The sequence below is a fragment of the Rhinolophus sinicus genome, chromosome 17 (assembly GCF_057876585.1).
Source record: "Rhinolophus sinicus isolate RSI-liver-muscle chromosome 17, RSI-T2T, whole genome shotgun sequence".
In the NCBI taxonomy this organism is placed as follows: Eukaryota; Metazoa; Chordata; class Mammalia; order Chiroptera; family Rhinolophidae; genus Rhinolophus; species Rhinolophus sinicus.
In genome coordinates, this window is record NC_142517.1 from 48,948,944 (window position 1) to 48,970,333 (window position 21,390).

General features: G+C 43.1%; 1 protein-coding gene and 1 long non-coding RNA gene across 5 annotated transcripts in view; one reads left to right on the plus strand and one right to left on the minus strand.

Annotated features, from left to right (window-relative positions):
• VPS8 (VPS8 subunit of CORVET complex) overlaps positions 1-20,161 on the plus strand; it is a 233,582-nt gene extending 213,421 nt beyond the window's left edge. For all 4 annotated transcript variants that reach the window (XM_019735832.3, XM_074328957.2, XM_074328952.2 and 1 more), the window contains 2 exons: positions 14,307-14,387; positions 19,475-20,161. In XM_019735832.3, the coding sequence (XP_019591391.3) occupies positions 14,307-14,387; positions 19,475-19,624 (231 nt within the window). In that variant the 3' untranslated portion in view covers positions 19,625-20,161. The remainder of the gene's footprint in view (positions 1-14,306; positions 14,388-19,474) is intronic.
• On the minus strand, positions 14,726-18,900 carry LOC141570714 (uncharacterized). Its single transcript, XR_012495157.2, has 3 exons — positions 18,768-18,900; positions 18,467-18,506; positions 14,726-14,856 (listed from the first exon to the last, which is right to left on the minus strand). It is a non-coding gene; the product is annotated as an uncharacterized LOC141570714 (long non-coding RNA).
• Positions 20,162-21,390: the final 1,229 nt, after the last annotated feature.

A 21,390-nucleotide genomic window follows, 5' to 3' on the forward strand; every position in this document is an offset into this window, starting at 1 on the left:
ATTTTTTACTCTGTTTGGGAGTTTGCACTTCCTCTGCCCATGAGACAGTTTAAGATAACCAACCCTTTGTAGTAATAATTCCTGTCTAGATAACAGGCAGGTTTTAATGAATTGGACTAAGGAACTACATTAGTTATTTAAAGTTCACAGTACCTTCTGCAGTTACCTAATCAGTTTTTAAAAATCCATTTTTTAGGCATAATGAGATCATCAGTTTTTGCCACCACACATTTCCGCAGGTAGTTGCCTTTCAAAGCAGGATAGGTAGAGTGTATAGGTATCAAAGACTTTAAAGCAATGTGGGAACATTTCTTTTTGTGAGGGAGCAAAATGGGTCAACAAACCAAACAAGAAAAAAATACTATGTTCCTTTGTATAACACAGGGTTATGTAGCGCTATCCTTACAGACAACCCCACCAAGGATCTGGGCAGGGCACTGAGGCGGATGCCCTGTCAACCTCCCAGCACACTGGGCAGCTCAGATCATCCATGGGAAGCCCATATGCCCAAATTCATAGCACCTCGTTTGTCACAAACACGGTAGAGTGGGCTTTAGAGTTGGACCTCTTATCAGGACCCACTGTCTCTTACAAATTGTATTTTAACATGTGTGAATCTCAGTTTTCTCACATGTAATTTGGAGACAATAAAGCCTGCCTTACTGGGCTGATGTATGTGTTAAACACAAGAGTAGCTAGAATAAGGCCAGAGACTAAATAGACGACAGGAAGTATGTCTTTTCTCCATTTCCCTCTCCTTTTTTACACCCCCCCACCCCCCACTTCCCCTCACAGAGCCTTCTGAGGTAGGTTATGCAGAGATTTTTCTCTATCTTATAGAGGAGATAGGTAACTGACATCAAGGGTATTGACACAACACGACTAATTAGTGTCACTAATCAGTATCAGGGCCAAGCTCAATGTTTTTTCTGTGATGGCAGAAAACATTCATAAGTACCTAGTGTGTGCACAAAACTGTCTTCTCATTGTGTGTGAGGTCTCACTGCACCACTTGGCTTAGTTCTCGTCACCGTTGGTTTTCGCAGGGCTTCTTCACCCAGCCTTCTAAAATCCATTTTTAAGCAGGATGCTAATAGCTATGGCTCATTTTCATCTTCTGCTGTTTCTCTTGGGCCTTTTGTTGGGACTTCACAGGCCTGATAGGATGAGTTTCTTTAAGGAGAAAGCAGAATGAGGACCCCCAGAAGGCGGGCAGAGGCCATCAGTGTTCCCGGAGCATGGCTTAGACTGGCTAGTCCTAGCCTCCTCCTGACATAACCTTTCGGGTGCCTTGAAAGTGACTGTCAGGCTTCTTCCAGACTGACACCAAGAGCATGGCAAGTGAAAGAAACCTCTGGGACTGGACTTCCCAAATTCAAATCTGGGCTCCCCCACCAACCAGGGTGACCCCAAGGTCACTGAACCCAGGACCTTAGTTTCTTCACTGTAAAATAAAGACAACAGAAGTGCTGACCTCATAGGGTTTTTGTGATGATTAAATGAGAGAATACATGTGCAGTGCTTGGAACAATGCTGGCACATTGCAATTACTTGTCAATAACCCTTAGCTGTGGTGGTGATGGTGGTTACTCCTCCTTCTCTCATCTTAGAAGATTTAAACCAGCATTTTCTTCCTACTGCTGTGAAAAGTCACTGTTATTTCTTTTTAATTGTGATACTGAAAGTCTTGGGTTTTTTTGTGTGTTTGTTTGTTTAGTTTTACTGGGGAATATTGGGGGACTGTGTATTTCTCCAGGGCCCATCAGCTCCAAGTCATTATCCTTCAGTCTAGTTGTGGAGGGCGCAGCTCAGCTCCAAGTCCAGTTGCCATTTTCAATCTTAGTTGCAGGGGGCACAGCCCACCATCCCTTGCGGGAATTGAACCGACAACCTTGTTGTTGAGAGCTCGCACGCCAACCAACTGAGCCATCTGTCCGCCCATCCGGAAGCTCAGGGGCAGCTCATTGTCTTCAATCTAGTTGTGGAAGGGGCAGCTCACTGGCCCATGTGGGAATCGAACCGGCAACCCTGTTGTTCAGAGCTCGCGCTCTAACCAACTGAGCCATCCGGCCGCCCCAAAGTCTTGGGTTTTTTTTATGGATATTTTCCAGTCAGCCATTCACTATCTCTATCTCCAACCCTCTTCCCTTAGAGCTGGTCATTCTAGAGCAGTGATCATTGCTCTAAGTGACATCTTCTCAAGAGATGTTCTGCCAGGTGTTTCCCTTCGCTCTCCAGTCATCTTAGCAATGTACTTGCTTATTTTATTATTTCATTACCTAATTCATTATTAGCTGTAGCCTATTGCGAGTTTTGAGGCCTTAGGAAATGAGGGTGTGTGAGAGGTCAGGTTCTGAGAGAAAACTGTTTTGTGTGTGGGAATTTTAGGAAATGTGTTTTCTGTTTGCATGGGGGAAGGAAGTTGGTTTCACTCTTATCTCTGAAGCCAAGGTTTCATTTTAGGCAAAAGCGTTAAATATTAAGGACCTCTAGTTTGAAATAGCTTGGGTTAAGGTGGCAAAAGTCTGATTTAGGCTTATAACAGATACAGAGAAAGGTTTGAAAGTGAGGCCAGCCGCAGGCAGGGAGAAGTAGGGAAATGGTTCTCATTCCACTCGTATTACTCCACCTCTACCCCCACCCCACCACCACATTTACCGCAATGCCAGTAGAGGCTCCTAGAAAGCAGAAAAGGCCAATAATCGTGTGGAATTATGTCAAGTGTCCCATGTCTCTCACCAACTAGGTGAGACCTTCTCATGTGCTAATGTGGGAAGAGATGAGGAAAGGAACTGTTGGGGTTTTGATGTCAGGACCTTATTCTATTGTGGAGAATAAGAAATGAACAAGCAGAACTCAGTCTTCTGGGACAGTCTCTGTCTTCGTATATGATTTGGGAGATTCCGTACCCAGAGACCCGAGTACTGTTATTATTCCTCTTCCTTGGAACCCAGCCTTCAGGGTGGCAGGGGATCATGGTTGTTTTCCTCTCTCAAAGCCTGATGTGCCGGTTAAGAGGCTTGTGGGTCCTGAAAGCCCTGATTTGTTTTCTTCCTTCCAGCGGATGTAATTACAGCTCCCACTTCCACCACGTCTGTGAGTCACCGAGCTTTGAAATGTGCTGGCGCTGTTAGCCCAACATCCGTCTCCCTGGGGCTCTACTACATTATCAGGACCTCATTTTCCACCGGGTTTACTTTAATGCTGAGTGTTACAAGGTCATTTCCAGGGCTGTCACTGTTTCTTCCTCTAATGTGCAAGCTACAGTTTAATTTTCAGCTCTCATCACTGAACTTCATTACACGGCAAGAAGTAAATTTGCTCTAGCAGATAGTATCAGATGTGTTTTTCTTTCTCTTCCAGTTGGAAAATCACTCCTAATCAACTCTATGCTGGTGGATTAGATGGCCTGGGAATACTGGGAAGGGTGCTTTATGTTTATGGGTTTGCCAAACTGAGATTGTGCTCAAATTATGTTGTTCCCACTTTTGTGCATGACACTGATTTGGCAAATCAGTTTCTCCGGGTGGCATTTTAGACTGAATATATTACTTCTCTTCAGGGCGATCATGGGTCTTTGTGACAGCACCTCTAGTTGGTTGCTCTAGTCTGCTTCTGATTATGCACTAAAAACCATGATCAGCCTCAGTAAACAGTACCGTTTTGCTTGAAATTTTCATTCCCTAAATGCCTATCATCTCGTGGTGCCCATATCTTCCCAGATGGTAGAGTGTGGCCCGAGGTGGCACTGCCCTTTAATAAGTAGGAACATAGACTGAGAGGAGCAATGTGAACTGCTCAGGTTGTACAAGCAGCTGTGATAGGATTAGAGCTAGGTTTCCTGATTCTCAGCCCATTGCTCTTTCTTCTAGCACTTCTCATGGGTGTACAGATATCACAGTCACAGTAATCGCTGCCATTTATTGAACCTCAAATAGATGCCAGGCCCAGACATTATCTCTAATCCTCACAACAGTTCTGCAAAGTAGGGTTTACAGATAAAGAAACTGAGACAGAGAAGCTAAATGACCAGAGCCACTTAGGCAGTTGTTGCAGAATCTAGATGGAACCCAAGTCTGTCAGAAGCCAAGCCCTGTGTACTTACTGCATCACAGAGGGTTTACGAACAGCCCAGTGAATATGTAAGAAGTAGGAAATCTGCCTGCTTGCCCTTCCCATCCCTAATCCATGTGATCAGCCGTCATTATTTCACAGTTGCTCTGCATCAACCACAGTGCTATGCCCGTGAGTGAGAGAGCCAAAGGCTCTGTCCTCAGGGAGCTCGCGTTTCCATGACTCTTTCCCTGTACTGTCCCTTCCCTCTTCTGCAACATCTGCCATCCCTCCATTGCAGGTTGGCCAGTTTTGTCAGCATGGTACCCTGATGTCCCCTTTCTTCCCATTTCGGCAGCCACATTGGAACTAGGTACCCATGACCGGGGCCCCACGTGGACTGGCTCTGCGGGCAGTGCCTGCGAGGCCCTCCGCTACCCTCCAGTAATAACACGTAATGAGAACGTATAGCGTACGCTCCTGGGCTTTACCACCTGCTCTACATGCATTCCCTTCTTAATCTCCTCAGCCACTTCATGTGGTGCGGCTGTTAGCGTCATCCCCATATCACACACACACACACACACACACACACACACACACACACACACACCACAAGCCTAGCTCAGAGAAAATAGGGGTGCCTCACCTAGGAGTGTGGTGCTGGTGACTGGGGACTCCAGTGTTGGGCTTAAGCACACAGCCTGGAGGGCAGGCTCTCACCCCCAGCATGGCAGTGTCACCGCACTTGGGGGCCCCTCCAGCAGCCTCGGTCACACGGAGGGATGAGGGACGGCTCTGCACGAGGGAGTACTGGGGCCACGACAGCAGGAAGTGTTTCACCACAAGTCCCACTCTCTGGGTAAAATTTCCTACCTTCTTAAAAGGGTTAGTACTCCTGTTTTCTGACATTTTAAAACTGATCCTTCCCCCAACAGTGAATTATAAAATAGATATTTTCACTGAGATATGGGACAAACATGCCAGAAATCACAAAGAATCTTTACAGAGTCCAAGTTCATGAAAATAGGAAGATAAATGCCAGGGATTTCACACTGGGCGGGGAGGGCAAGCTGCTGCCTGCTCTGATACCTAAAATAGACTGTTCAGAATAAACCAGGATGTGGGGCTATTCAGCAAGTGTTTGTTGGAGGTGGAGTGCTGGGAATAGAAAGATGAATAAGGTACAGTTCTGACACTCAAGGAGCTCACAGTGTAATGGGGGAGACGTCAAACAGATCATTACACGACAGTGAGTACAGCGTACGGTTGTGCACAGATCGTGTAGACGCCGATCCCACAGGACGGGGCCACTCAGAAAAGGCATTCTGGAGAGGGGGCCATGTGTCATTATGTGTAAGAGTACAACCTGGACCCCACAAGGTTGTGATTTCAGGGGCATTTGATGGTTTATGTAGATAACGTGAGAGCGTGTTTCAAACAAAGCCTGCCCTGGCAAATATGCAACATATGGTTTTATATGTAACCTCAGTAACCTCTCAAGCTTTGCTTATCAACACTGAAGAAGGTGAAATCTTTTTGTGGGGTTTTCATATCCCAGAATCTGTGAGACATTAACCTGCTCTTGACTCACTCATGTTTGTAGCGCAGGCCTGATATAGTAGGGGCTCCGGAAATACTTGTGAACCACAGAACTAGATGCCAGCTCATGATGCCGGAAGGTGACTGGACAGGAGCCTGAATAGGCAGGGCACAAACCAGCTCAGCGGGCCTTCTGTGGACAGGCTGCCTTCCCAGGGGCCCTGACCCTCCCGTCACCCGCACCCACCCCACTTTTCAAGCCCATAGAACCATGGAAAACAGTACAGAAATCCTTACCTTAGTGATTTATTAATCATTGTCCTGTATGCTTCCTTTAAAAAAAGAAAAAACTTGGGGCGGCCAGTTAGCTCAGTTGGTTAGAGCTTGGTGCTCTTAACAACAAAGTTGCCTGTTCGATCCCCTCATGGGCCACTGTGAGCTGCGCCCTCCACAACTAGATTGAAACAACTGCTTGACTTGGAGCTGATGGGTCCTGGAAAAACACATTTAAAATAAATTAAAGTTAAAAAAGAAAAAGAGAGAGAGAGCATTTTGTGTCAAGCTAAATTAAAAAAACAAAATACTTTTTCTAAGAAGGATTTTAAGACAGCTGAGCATTTGCTAAGTCCTAGGCATGTCTACAGATAGCTCTCATGTTTTACCTCAAATGATTTGTCTTCAGGCACATGTTTGAAATTGAGTGTGCGTGCGCGTGTGTGTATATGTGTGTACGTGTGTGCACGCGTACTTACAGTTTGTTATTCCAGGTTTTCTCCCAGGAGTAGGGTTTCTAAGGTAGAGGCCCTGGTTATGATGCTTAATTGGTCGCAAATTTTTTATTCATATTCAGCACGTCTCTTAGTCTTCTCTTCCTCAATTTATACAATCCTGTTTACTTATTTACTAAAGTAGGTGTAGGGCTTGCAGTTCAGTAAGATTCCAAATAAATCACGTGGCAGGAACATTCTTATTAAATTTTCTTATTCTACCCAAGAGCTGCTAAGATTCATGTGAATTCAATGAGTTTCGAAAACAGCATACATAATCGGGGTACTTTAGAAAACAAATGCTAATTGGTTAGTTGATTTGGTGCAGGTAAGCAGGAGCAGGCAGAACACCCATAACCTGACAGCGTCCTGTTACGTGAGTGCTCAGTGAGGGCAGGAAGTCTCCAGCCACCCCTGGCTGCTCTAGCAGAGTAGATTAGCACCTTGTTGCTTGAAATGCAGGACCAGCCTTCTCAGCATTGCGGGGAGCGGGAGCGTGTTAGAAACACAGACTCTCAGACCCCACCCCAGACCTACTAACCAGAATCTGCATTTTAACAAGATTTCTTCTCAGGCTTCTTCTGCATGTGGAAGTTGGAGAAGCGCTGGGTCAGAAAACATGGCTTGGACCATCATTTGAGATTCTGCACTTTCTGCCTCAGTGAGCAATCTCCCAGGGGCTAGAGCCTTTCACCCTGTGCCAAGAATAGTCTGCCAGGAGTTTGCTGGGGGGGGGGGGGGGGGGGGGGGAGCGCATGATTCCATTTTTAATAGTAGTGTTTTCTACTTACAAACTGACATGACCTTCACTTTCCCAAAATGATTTGAATTGGCTTCCAAAATACATCCAATAGATGAAACAAATAAATGAGGAAACCTAGATTTTAAAAAACTATATGTCTTTGGAAAATAATATAAAACCAGGTTATACAGTAACACACATAAATGTTTGCCAGTGGGTCCTGAGCAGTTGGTAGTTCAGCGTAGCCAACCATTTGGCCCCAAGTTCCCTAGTGATAAAAGCGAAAAAGAAAACACAATTATCGTGTTTCCCTGAAAATAAGACCTGGTCTTATATTCATTTTTGCTGCAAAAGACGCATTAGGGCTTCTGTTCAGGGGATGTCATCGTGAAAAATCGTGCTAGGGCTTATTTTCTGGTTTAGGTCTTATTTTCGGGGAAACACGGTAGTAACAAGTCTACAGTGTCAAACACAGCTTTTCTCAGTGCAGGATCTGATGGAAATTTCTTCAGTGGATCGTCATAAGTGGTCTGTACCATCAACATTTCCCTAATAAGTACAGTAGTTCATTTCATAGGGTTTTTTTCTTACAGTATCCTTCAAGGCAAAGGGCTGCTTACAAAAGTACCTCCATAGGAGACGTTTTCTTGCTCTTGCTGCTTTATCATTTGCTAACTCAGCCTTTACAGCCTTCTTTTTAATTAACCTGCCTTGCCCACCCCACCTTCCCAGTGCTTTCCCGAATTGTTCCCTCCTTGTTAAACCTTATCACAGTAACCAGGGAGTAAGCAAAGGTGAGATCCAAAGTAAGAGTCCTTGTCATATGGACTGTTGTGAGGTTTTGAATGGCCAGTGAAAGGCATGCATCTGTCGTCCTTCTCCTTAATCCACTCTACTCCCCAGTTTATGCCGTTAGTATTAAAGGAATTAGGGAAATCAGGGGGCCAGACCATGTCTTCCATTGTTAAGTCTCTCGAAGGTAATTATATTTTTTCTTTCTTTTGCTTTGTTTGAGCCAGGTTTATAGTATTTCTCAAACCTTCATATCGTCTTTACCTTGGATCCCTCCCGTGTGTTTTGCTAAGTATATATCGCAAGCATGATACTCCACACCCTTTCTCTCCAGGAATTAGTTCTCTATGAGTCTGTTGCTGTTTTGTTCATTTATTTTGTTTTTTAGATTCTACATATAATTAAAATCATGTAATATTTGCCTTTCTCTGTCTTATTTCACTTAGCATAATACCCTCTCAGTCCATCCATGTTGTTTAAATGGTAAGATTTGATTCTTTTTATGGCTGAGTAATATTCCATTGTATATATGTGGTCTGACAATTAAGTTCACGAACTTGTTGCAATGATGTTGCTACCCTTTTTTGATATCAGAGGGATTATTCATTATGAATTTGTACCAACTGGACAAAGTTAACCAAGTTTACCATTTGGAAGTGCTGAAAAGGCTCCGTGAAAACATTAGACAACCTGAACTTTTTGTCAACAATTCATGGCTCTTGCATCACGACAATGCACCAGCTCACACGGCACTGTCTGTGAGGGAATTTTTAGCCAGTAAACAAATAACTGTATTGGAACACCCTCCCTACTCACCTGACCTGGCCCCCAATGACTTCTTTCTTTACCCGAAGAGAAAGGAAATATTGAAGACATTTTAATGACATTCATGACATCAAGGGTAATACAACAGCTCTGATGGCCATTCCAAAAAAAGGAGTTCCAAAATTGCTTTGAAGGGTGGACTAGGCCCTGGCGTCGATGCATAGCTTCCCAAGGGGTGTACTTCGAAAGTGATATTCATGAATGAGGTATGTAGCACTTTTTCCAGGATGAGTTTGCGAACTGAATTGTCTGACCTCATATGTAGGCCATCTTTATCCATTTGTCTATTAATGGGCACTTGGGTTGCTTTTCCATATTTTGGCTATTGTAAATAATGCTACAATGAACATAGGGGTGCATATATCTTTTTGAATTTGTGTTTTTTGATTTCTTTGGATAAATACTCAGAAGTGAAATTGCTGGGTCATATGATAGTTCTATTTTTAATTTTTTGAGGAACTTCCATACCGTTTCATAGTGGCTGCACCAATTTGTAATCCCACCAACAGTGCACAAGCCTTCTCTTTTCTCCACATCCTTGCCAACACTTGTTTGTTGATTATTGATGAAGGCTATCCTGACAGGTGTGAGATGATATCTCATTATGGTTTTAATTTGCATTTCCCTAATGATTTGTGACATTGTGCATCTTTTCGTATGTCTATTAGCCATCTGTATGTCCTCTTTGGAGAAATGTCTGTTCAGGTTCTCTGCCCATTTTTTTAAGTAGATCGTTTGGTTTTTTTGGTGTTAAGTTGTATGAGTTCCTTATGTGTTTTGGACATTAACCCCTTATCTGATGTATCATTGGTGAATATCTTCTATTTAATAGGTTATGGTTTCATTTGGTAGGTTTCTTTCACTGTGCCAAAACTTTTTAGTTTGATGAAGTCCCGTTGGTTTATTTTTTCCCCTTTTGTTTTCCTTACCCAGGGAGACATACCCAAATAACTATTGCAATGTCAAAGAATTAACTGCCTATGTTTTCTTTTAGGAGTTCTATGGTTTCAGGTCTTACATTTAAGTCTTTAATCCATATTGAGTTTATTTTTGTATATGGTGGAAGAAAGTGGTCTAGTCTTATTTTTGTTTGCTGTATCTGTCCAGTTTGCCCAACACTACTTAATGAAGAGATTATCTTTACCCCATTGCATATTCTTTCCTCCTTTGTCATAGTAGTTGACCATATAGGCATGGGTTTATTTCTGGGCTCTCTGTTCTATTCCATTGACCTATGTGTCTGTTTTTATGCCAGTGCCATGCTGTTTTAATCACTATAGCGTTGTAGTATAATTTGATAACAGGTAGTGTGATAACCTCCAACTTTGTTCTTCTCTCTCAAGATTGCTTTGGCTGTTCAGGGTCTTTTGTGGTTCCACATGAATCTTAGGATTATTTGTTCTACTTCTGTGAAAAATGCCATTGGTATTTTGATAGAGATTGCACTGAATCAGTAGATTACTTTGGGTAGTGTGGACATTTTAAGATGTTAATTCTTCCTATCCATGAGCACAATGTACCTTTCTATTTATCTTCTTTAGTTTCTTTAATGTCTTATAGTGTTCTGAGCACAGGTCTTTTACCTCCTTGGTTAAATTTATTCCTAGGTATTTTATGTTTTTTGATGCAGTTTTAAATGGGATTCTTTTCTTAATTTCTTTTTCTGACAGTAAGTTATCAGTATATAAAAATGGAACCAATTCCTGAATATTAATTTTGTATCCTGCTACTTTACTGAATTTATCAGTTTTAATAGTTTTTTTGTGTGCAGAATCCTTAGGATTTTCTATATATTGTATCATGTCACCTGCAAATAATGACAGTTTTACTTCTTCCTTTCCAATTTGGATGCCTTTTATTTCTTTTTTGTCTGATTGCTGTCGCTAGGGCTTTTAATACTATGTTGAATAAAACTAGTGAAGGTGGGCATCCTTGTCTTGTTGCTGCTCTTAGGGAGGATGCTTTTAGCTTTTCTATGTTGAGTATAAAAGATTAGTGGTGGCTTTGTCATATATGGTCTGTATTAAGTTGAGATACATTCCCTCTATTTCCACCTTGCTGAGAGTTTTTGTCATAAGCAGATGCTGGATTTTGTCAAATAGTTTTGCTGCATCTATTGATATGATCATATGTTTTTTATCCTTTATTTTGTTTATATGGTGTATCCCATTACTTGATTTGCAGTTATTGAACCAACTTTGCATCCCAGGAATAAATGCCACTTGATCATGGTGTATGATCTTTTTAATGTATTGCTGAATTCAGTTTGCTAGTATTTTGTTGAGGATTTTTGCCTCTATGTTCATCAGGGATATCAGCCTATAATTTTATTTTCTGGCATGTCTTTGGTTCTGGAGTCAGGATAATGCTGGCCTCATAAAATGAGTTGGGAGGCTTCGCTCCTCTTCAATTTTTTGCAATAGGTTGAGAAGGATAGGTGTTAATTCTTCTTTGAATATTTGATAAAATTCACCTGTGAAGTCATCCAGTCCAGAACTTTTGTTTGTTGGGAGTGTTTTGATTACTGATTTGATTTTGTTAGTAGTAATCAGTCTGTTCAGATTTTGTTTCTTCTTGATTCATTCTTGGAAGATTGTATGTTTCTAGGAATTTATCCATTTCTTCCAAATTGTCCAGTCTGTTGGCATATAATTGTTCATAGTATTTTCTTATAATCCTTTATATTTCTGTGGTGTCAGTTTCACATATCTTAAATTTCTGGTTTTATTTATTTGGGTCATCTATTTTTTCTTGATGAGTCTGGCTAAAGATTTATCAATCGTGTTTAATTTTTCAAAGAACCAGCTCTTTGATCTTGTTATTGTTTCATTGATCTTGTCTATTGTTTTTTTAGACTCTATTTCACTTACTTGCACTATGGTGTTTATTATTTCCTTCCTCCTCCTCACTTTGGGCTTCGATTGTTTCTCTTTTTCTAGTTCCTTTAGGTGTAAGATTAGATTATTAATTTGAGGTTTTTCTTGTTTCTTGAGGTAGACCTGTATTGCTATGAACTTCCTTCTTTGGACTCCTTTCACTGTGTCCCATATATTTTTGGGTCATTGCATTTTCATTTCCATTTGTTTCAAGGTATCTTTTGATTTCTTCCTTGATTTCATTGTTAACCCATTCATTGTTTAGTTGCATGTTATTTAGCCACCATGTGTTTCCGTGTTTTTCCGTTTTCTTCTTGTAATTATTTCTAGTTCCATACCATTGTGTTCAGAGAAGTTGCTTGATATGATTTCAGTCTTCATAAATTTATTGAGACTTGTTTTGTGGTCTAACATTGGTCTGTCCTGGAAAATGTTCCGTGTGTACTTGAAAAGAATGTATATTCTGCTGCTCATTCGGGATGAAATGTCCCAAAAATATCAATTAAGTCCGTCTGGTACAGTGTGTCATTTAAGGACACTGTTTTCTTGTTGATTTTCTGTCTGGATGATTTATCCATTGTGTCAGTGGGGTGTTAAAGTCCCTGCTATTACTGTCGATCTCTCCCTTTATATCCACCAATACTTGCTTTATATATTTAGGTGCTCCTACGTCTGGCATGTAGATGTTTACAAGGGTTATATCCTCTTGTTGGATTGATCCCTTTATCATTATGAAATGCCCCTCTTTGTCTGTTCTTTCTACCTTTGTATTAAAGTCTATTTTTTCTGACATAAGTATTGCTATCCCAACTTTTTGTTTGTTTCCATTTGCATGAAATATCTTTCTCCATCCCTTTACTTTCAGTGTGTCTTTTGATCTGAAGTGGGTCTCTTGTAGGCAGCATATTTACAGGTCTTTGTTTTTTTTTAATCCATTCAACCACCCTATGTCTTTTGATTGGACCATTTTGTCCATTTACATTTAAAGTCATGATTGATAGGTATAGAGTTATTGCCATTTTATTGTTTTCTGATTGTTTTTATTGTTCTTCTCTGTTCCTTATTCCCTTGCTGTCTTGTATGTTGTCATTCTGTAGTGTCGTGTTTGGATTCCTTTCTCTTTATTTCTTGTATATCTCTTGTAGATTTTTGGTTTGTGATTACCATGTGCTTCATATATTTCAAACTATGTTTATAGTAGTATATTTTAAGTTGATGGTCACTTAAGTTTAAACACATTCTGAAATCACTACAATTTTTACTTACCCTCTCCCTGTTTATGTTTCTGTCATCCTCCTTTAACTTCTTGTGCGTGTGTGTGTGTGTGTGTGTGTGTGTGTCCCTTAATTTATTGCTGGAAATACACATGATCTTCCTCCTTTTGTCTTTTAACTTTCACACTAGCTTTATAGTTGGTTAATCCACTGCTTTTACTGTTTGCCTTTGTCAGTGAGAATATTTTTCTCTCATATATTTTTTATTGATATTTTTTATCTTCTTAAAGAAGTCCCTTTAATATTTCTTATAAATTACTGCATACGGAAATGCAGTAATTGATGAACTCCTTTAGCTTTTTCTTGTCTGGGACATATCCTTTTATAAAATGCTTTTTTTTTTTTTTTTTTTTTAAGTTCAAATCCTCATTGGAGGAGAAAATATGGACATGACAGTACCTTTCCCATAAAGTGGTGCCTGTGTCAATACCCAGATCCTTCCTCATTGAAACCCTTCTCAGATAGGTTGGGAGTGTATTTAGTAATCTGTGATTCACGCCAAATGGGTTCATAACACATACAGAGCAATGAAAAACATTGTTTTACTAGTCTCTTACATACAACACTTCTGAGATCAACATTTAACTAGTAACATTAAATGTAGTAATAAAAGCTAGTATATACTGAGCCCTTGCAGGGTGCCAAGCAAGTTAAAGACAATCGGAATATGTATCTCATCTCATTGAATTTTCAGCAACCTCATAAGGGAAGCATTATCCCCTCTCATTTACAGGCGAGGCAGTTGAGGCTCAGAGAAGTGACTCGCCTAACGTCATCCAGCAGGCTGCAGAGCTTGTATTGCAATTTACCTCTGACTCCAGTGCTCATGGCTGCCTCCCACAGAACCCCATTTTTTTTCTCTAGGTATGAGTCGGACCAGATCCCCTGAGAGTAGAACCACAGTATTGGCATGTTCTACCACTGTAACAGGTGGAACAGAACGAGGCTGCTATAGAAATAAGTCACCTCTTCCAAAAAAAGCAGTAGACCAACTTTGCAACACCATAGGTGGCTACCAGCCTTTTAATGAGACAGGGAAATGACATGATTTTTCCTGTGTGATGCATCCCCCATCACCACCACAGAGAAAGGCCACCTTCGCTGGCCATACTGAGTGATGGATATGGGAAGGCAAGCTGGATGGAGGCAAATTGCTCTGCATAGTAAAGGCAAAGAGGGACGAAGAAGCCTGGAAGGAAGCTCATAATTAGGGAAAATCAGAGACCACACTGGGGGAAGGGTACATAGAGGTCAGCCTGGAGCTGGCACCAAGGGATTTTTTATTTCTAATTAATGTTCAGTAAAATCTCTCTCACTAATTGCTGGCAGCATAAATTTTCTTCAGAGGAATGAAAAAAGCGTTGTATTTCACCACTGGCCAACTACAGAGGCCGCCCGTGGGTGTTACTAACCTTATTGGTTTTCTATTTCCCAGGCAACCTCAGAACCTGTTCTGGATCCACAGCAAATCCAAGCCTTTGATCAGCTTTGCCGTCTCTACCGAGGAAGTTCCAGGGTAATGTTTGTATGGTTGTTTAAGCTTTCCTTTCCTTACTTATAATTCCTGCCTTGGAAATGCAGTGTCCGCCCTCATTGAGTTCCAGATCACTACGTTACAGAGGTAGAACACAAACATAGCTCTTTCCTGGGAAACAGAAAATATTTTTTTGGTTGATCTTTCTACCTCACAGTGTCTAAATGTGAAAGAACTTGACGTTTATGTAGCATTTGTTGCCTGTTCTGTTCATAGTATTGTATGTACTGTTTGTTGAGGAGAACTTCACAGGCTAATGGGCAGCTGAGAGGGTTACAGAAGTCAGGAAGTGGCGTGAGGTGGAGCTCGAGCAGAGCAAGGGCCGTCTCTCTGCAACCTCTCCGGAGGGGGGTAGTGAAGTTCCTGGCAGGACTGCTTGAGCAGGCATACCTCCTGTCTGTCCTTGGCCAGATAAGTAACTTGCAGTCAGAGCTTCTGAGCCAGTTAGGAACTGTGAATGGGAGACAGACACATACGTCTCAGAGCCAGGAGCTAGGGCTGGATTATTTTAGATAAATTGTCACTTTGAACTTAGGGGCTTTCAGATGTCTCCCCAGTTACCATAGCCACTGGTAGTGAGTTATCACCAGAAGTAACAAATGGACACATGTGAGCCTTGTGCCACTATTGCCTGAGAGAAGAGAGATCCCCTTGCCAAAGATCGGAGAACAGCTAGAAGACAGAGTTCCTGGCAGGGTAGGTGAGTAGGTAACAGACAAGTTATCTCTAGGGAAGACAGAACTGTGGGAAGCTCAGCTGAGCAGAAATGACCACAGGGACCTACATTTGAATCCCACACTACCACTCACTACTGGGTGACTTTGGGCAAGTTGCTTAATTCTTGGGGTTCCAGGTTTTTTACCCAGAGGATTGTTGGGGAGAATTAGAAATGATACACATGTGAAGCGGGTCCAAGATGGCAGCGTAGGCGGACACTGAGCTCACCACTCCCAAGAACACATTGAATGTACATCTATATTTAGGCAATTCCTCCTGAGAGACAACTGTGAGTCAATTGAACAGAGTCTGCACAACAAGCAAGAGAGAGGGACCACATAGAGAAGGTTGGGGAACCACAAGAGCTCTCCAGGAGGTGAGGGAACAATCCAGGTCCAGAGGAAGTGGTGAGCACCATTATTTACATTTCTCCTGAATGTAGAGAACCAGTGGGAGCTCCGTCTCGGTTCCCTAACTGACCTGCAGGGCACTGGTATGTGTCCTCAGCCACCTCTCCTGGAACTAGATCCAGCAGCATCAGGAGGGTGCCATAGCGTGCATACAGTGGCCCCTCCACCCGGTGATTGATCCAGTGGGGAGATAAGGGTGCGGCTTTGCATGCCCATTGGTCTCTGCACACAAGAGGCTCCCTCACCTGAAGAGAGTATAGAGCTAACAAAACACTGCGGTACCCACATGCAGGGAGGCCCCTGGCAGAGTAAGTGGGGTGCTGCTGTGCACACAGGCAGACCTGCTCTATCTGGAGAAAGGGCATTGAAATGCACACAGAGCAGCCCAGACCCTGCTCTGACTGCAGACAAGTAAAGCAATGGGGCATGACACAGGGCTGCCCCTGTGGAGTGAGAGGGGCACGGCTGAGCATGTGAGGAGCTACACTGTCTGGAAAGGGAGCAGAACTAGTAAAGTGCAGCTGCAAGCTCGCAAAGCAGCCTCACCCAGAGCCTGCTCTGATCACCGCCAGTTAAAGCGACAGGGCACACGCTAAGAGCACACCGAGCAGGCCCATCTGCATCAGGCAGCACCACCGAATTAGAAGGGCCTGGAAGCAAGCACACACCAGGCTGCCCCACCTGGAACCCTCTCCTCCAGGCCAGGCAACACTTCAGGCACCAAGCGCCGGCTGCAACCAGCCTGCCAAAACTATTCAATACACAGTCTACACAGAGACCACTCTTCCAAGACTGGGAGGAATAGCTATCCTATCCAACTCATAGGAGCCACAGAAAGTCAAACAAAATAGGGAGACAGAAGAATATGCCCCAAATGAAGGAACAAGAAAAGACTCCAAAGAAAAACCCCAAGGCTATGGAGATAAGTAATTTTTCTGACAAGGAATTCAAAGAAATGGTCATAAGGATGCTCAACAAACTTGAGTACATAGGGGACCTCAGGAAGCACTTCAACAACGAGCTAGAAAATGTAATAAAGAACCAATCAGAGATGATCATACAATAACTGAAATGAAGGATACATTAGAAGGAATCAACAGCAGATTATTTAATACAGAAGAACGGATTAGCGACCGGGGAGACTAAATAGTGTAAAGCACCCAATCAGGACAGCAAAATGAAAAAAGAATTTTTAAAAATGAGGACAGTATGAGAGATCTCTGGGATAACATCTAGTGCCCTAACATTCACATTATAGGAATTCCAGGAGGAGAGAAAGGGGCAAAAAGAATATTTGAAGAAATAATGTCTGAAAACTATCCTAATCTGGGCAAGGAAGCAGACATCCAGGAAGCACAGAGAGTTATAAACAAGATGAACTTAGAGACTCACACCAAGACATATTGTAATTAAAATGGCAAAAGTTAAGGATAAAGAGACAATTTTAAAGGCAGCAAGAATGAAACATCAAGTCACATACAAAAGGAAAGCCCATAAGGCTATCAGCTGATTTCTCAGCTGAAGCAACTTTACAGGCCTGAAGGGAGCGGCAGAAGATATTTAAAGTGCTGAAAGAAAGGAATCTGTGACCTAGAATACTCGTACTATATCCAGCAAGGTTACCATTCAGAATTGGAGGCGAGATAAAGAGTTTCCCAGACAGGCAAACACTAAAGGAGTTCACAACCACTAAACAGGCCTTACAAGAAATGTTAAAGTCTTTATGCAGAAAAGAAAAAGCCATAACCAGAAATAAGAAAGTACAGGAAAGAAAAAAAAATCTCACTGGTAAAGGCACATATCCAATAATCCCAGTGAACCAACCACTTAAAAAGCTAATATGAAGGTTAAAAAATTAACTATAACTACAAGAAATAATCAGGGATACACAAAACAGAGATATAAAATATGGCATCAAAAATACGTCAGAAACAAAGAGTGAAGTGGGGAGAAAAAATATAGTGCTTTTAGAATGCAATTGAACTTAAATGCCAGCCAGCTTAAAATAGGTTGTTATAATGTTCATTGCAGCTTTATTTACAGTGGCCAAGACATGGAAACAACCAAAGTTTCCTTTGATAGATGATTGGATAAAGAAGATGTGGTGTATTTACACAATGGAATACTACTCTGCCATAAGAAAAGATGAAATAATGCCATTTGTGACAACATGGATGGATCTTGAGATTATAATGCTAAGCGAAATAAGTCAGACAGAAAAAGTTGAGAACCATATGATTTGACTGATGTGTGGTATATAAAGCTGAAAACAACAAAAGAATAAGACAAGTGAAAAAACAAAAAGTCATAGTCACAGACAATAGTTTAGTGGTTACCAGAGGGTAAGGGGAGAGGGCGGATGGTAGATGAGGGTAAAGGGGATCCAATATATGGTGATGGAAGGAGAACTAACTATGTGTGGTGAACACACAATGTGATATATAGATGATGTATTACAGAATTGTACACCTGTTATAATTACAGAATTGTACACCTGTTACAACAAAGTTACATAAATCTGTGTAACTTTACTAACAATTGTCACCCCTATAAACTTAAAATAGGCTGTTACAGATAGGTATATATGAACCTCATGGCAACCATAAACCAAAAATATACAAAAAAATGAAGAGAAAGAAATCCAATAAAAACTCTTAAGAAAACCAACAAATCCAAAGGAAAGAGATCAAGAGAAGAAAAAAGGAAGAGTGAAGAACAACAAAAACAACAACCAAAAAAAGCAATTAAGAAAATGGTAATAAGCACATACTTATCAATAATTACTCTAAATGTAAATGGACTAAATGTGGTGGACTTATATGTGAAATTTTAAAAAATAATAACAAAGCAAAAACAGACTTATAGACACAGAGACGATGGGGATGGGTGACAAGGGAAAGCAGAATACAGTCAGTAATATTGTGGTAAGTTTACCTGGTGACAGATGATTCCTAGAATTAGTGGGGTGATCACACTGTAAGGTATAAAAATGCCAAATCACTACATTGTATGCCTGAGACTAACATAACTAATATAATACAGTTGTATACTAACTATACTTAAATTTTTTTTAAATTTTTAAATAGAAACAGTACATATGTAAAGGACCTGGCATAGTGCTGGCACCTGCAAGGCACTCACCACAGTGACCTGGGCTGTTGGAAGTCCTTGTAGACTTCCAGCCTGGAGCCTAACACACAGGTCCCCTGGGTGTGGAATCCAGCTCTTCTCTTACCAGCGGGGGCATCTCGAGGGCCCTCAGGCTCCCTCCTTTTGCAGAGGCCTCTTTGAGGTAAAAGGGTTGGCCCCTCTGAGTGGCAGCGCCTGGCTGGCATGGCCCTTTGCTCCTGCTGCTCTCTGTCCTTGGCAGGTCTTTCATAACTGAGCCCCTAAGAGAGTGAGGGTTTCGTTGCTGTCATTGTTGGAAATAGGGAAGCTGCGAGCAGGGAGGACTCTTAGAGGAGAAGGTAGTCTCTGAGTTTCCCCTGGAGCTCCTGAGTTTGGAGTGGCAGCTGGACATCCGTGTGGAGCTACCCAGGTTACAAAAGAGCCAGTGGTCATAATGCAGGGTCACTCACCCTGAGGAGAACTCACCAAGACGGGGAGAATGGAGACCCTCAGCTCAGGGCGAGGCCACAGGGTCACGTAACAGCTGCTGAAGGAGCAGTCAGCATGGCCGGTTCAGAATCAGTGTGATGTGCCTACAGGATTGACCTAGACCGGTTTTAACAGAGGACATTTAGGCCCTGAAAGATGGAGTGAACTTGCCCAAGTCACATTACTTCTGTGTGAGATACAGACCTGGGGCCTGAGCCCAGTTTTCACACCCTGCCTGCGGTGCAGCACTGCCCCTCGTGGACTTGAGGCAGGGGCTTCAGGGTTCCCCAGCCCAGATTCTCTGCTCCCACAAGCCTTGATTGATGTGTGTGCCTTCCTTTGCAGCTGGCTCTCCTTACAGAACTCTCCCAGAACCGCAGCAGCGAGAGCTACAGGCCATTCAGTGGCTCCCAGAGTGGCCCTGCTTTCCACAGCATCTTCCAGAATGAGAACTTCGAGCTGCAGCTCAATCCCCCGCCTGTGACTGAGGACTGAAGCCTCTCTGGGGCCTGGCCCTGGAGACCAGGGACGATTGCAAGGTGCCTGGGGAGGGACCCCGTTGACTGGCCTGGCCCTCACTGCCTCCCACGTCTGAGCAGAGGGTCCGAGGTGGACTTCGTGCCCAGGGCTTTCTCACGCCCTCTATTCCCCAGGGAGAAGCCCTGTCTCTGCCATGACGTTGCCACAGCAGCAGTTTACCAGACTAGTTGATTTTGTTTTGCTTCTTAAGCAAAGGAATGTTACATACCTCCATCCAGCTTGTTGAGAAAATGCTCTTTGCCTGTGGGAACTTTTCCCTGTTTCCCGTGAAGCCTAGCGAATAGGTGGAGCTCCCACTGATGCCATTGGACGTCAACTTCTGCGGCTGTTGGGAACAGGGACCAGTGTTGGCTGGGCTGCCGTAGAACTGAAACCTGCGCTGGGGGGCCATGGCCTGTGGGGCTGGGCACGTCCCTTTCCAGGTGTTTATGTTAAAACCCACTTGAGTGTCAGATTTTTCCCGTGCTAACAATAAATGCCTCTGTGTCTAAATTCTGCTGGCTAGCTGTCTCGCTCTCGGTCAAGTCATAAAGGACATTTAGAACCTTTAGAATGTTTCTTGCTACATTTCAGTTTTATCAGCTCAAAGACCCTGGTTGTGACAATACCACCTTTATTCAAAGCGGCAGCTCCATCGTGACTGCGTTCAGTCAGCCCAACCACCCCAGTGCCCCTGTGATGGGACTAGACTGCCAGAGCAGGAGTTTTACATTTCTTGGCCCTGGGACTTTGTACATCATTGAACCAACAATGTCAGGAGGTCACCACAAGCACAGACTAGCTTTCCACCTCACAGGCTCAGGGGCTGTGTTCTCACCAGTCCACTCAGGGAAGGTCAGACTCGGACTGGCTTGCTTTCACCAACAAGCCCACAGGAAATAGGTGCATAAACTAGATGCAAGCATGCTGACCTTCAACAGACACTAGAGCCTGCTCCTGCCACACACTAGCTGCGATCCTGGGCAAGTCACTTCACTTCTCTAAGCTTCTATTTCTCATAAAATAAAGCTGCTGAGAAGACTAACTGAAACAGTGCATGGAAACAGTCAGCACTGTGCAGGCGCGTGGCAAATGCCCCTAGACGTCAGCTTGGCCTCTGTCACACAGGCACCTCATTTTACTGTGTTTCACTTAACTGCGCGTCTCAGGGGCGGCACTTTTTACAAATTGAAGGCCAGACCCTCCACCAGCAGAAAGATGACGACTCGCGTAATCGCTGTAGTGGACTGCAGGCCTCAGGAAGCAAACCCGCAGGGCCTCCGAGGTGCACCTGTCACTCCCCCCGCGACGTGGCTGCACCCGCTGCCTCCTGGCGGAAGCCTGAGGAGGCACATTGGCGGGAAGGGCCGGGCATTAAGTGAACACCAGATGCTGGTTGCAGCCGTATGAGACCTTCTCAACCCCACTTTATGGATGAGAAAGCTGAGGTTCAGACAGGATAAATAAATTAACCAAGGTGACATACTCAAGAAGCGGTAGAGCAGGGATCTTACCTCAGAACTGTGGTTCCAGAGCCAAGATGCTGCCTCCCCATGTTACAGATCAGAAGGTTTCTTGATGAGCTTACAATGAAGGCCAGAGGAGTTTGATAGTCTCAAAACACACTTGTGATTGTCCTCCTTCATTCTGTAGCCTAACAATCCAAGGCAGTTACTGAGGCTCAAATCAGGGCCAGTGAACGCCACCAGATGGCTCCTCTCTAGCCCCTGTCCTGTTGGATT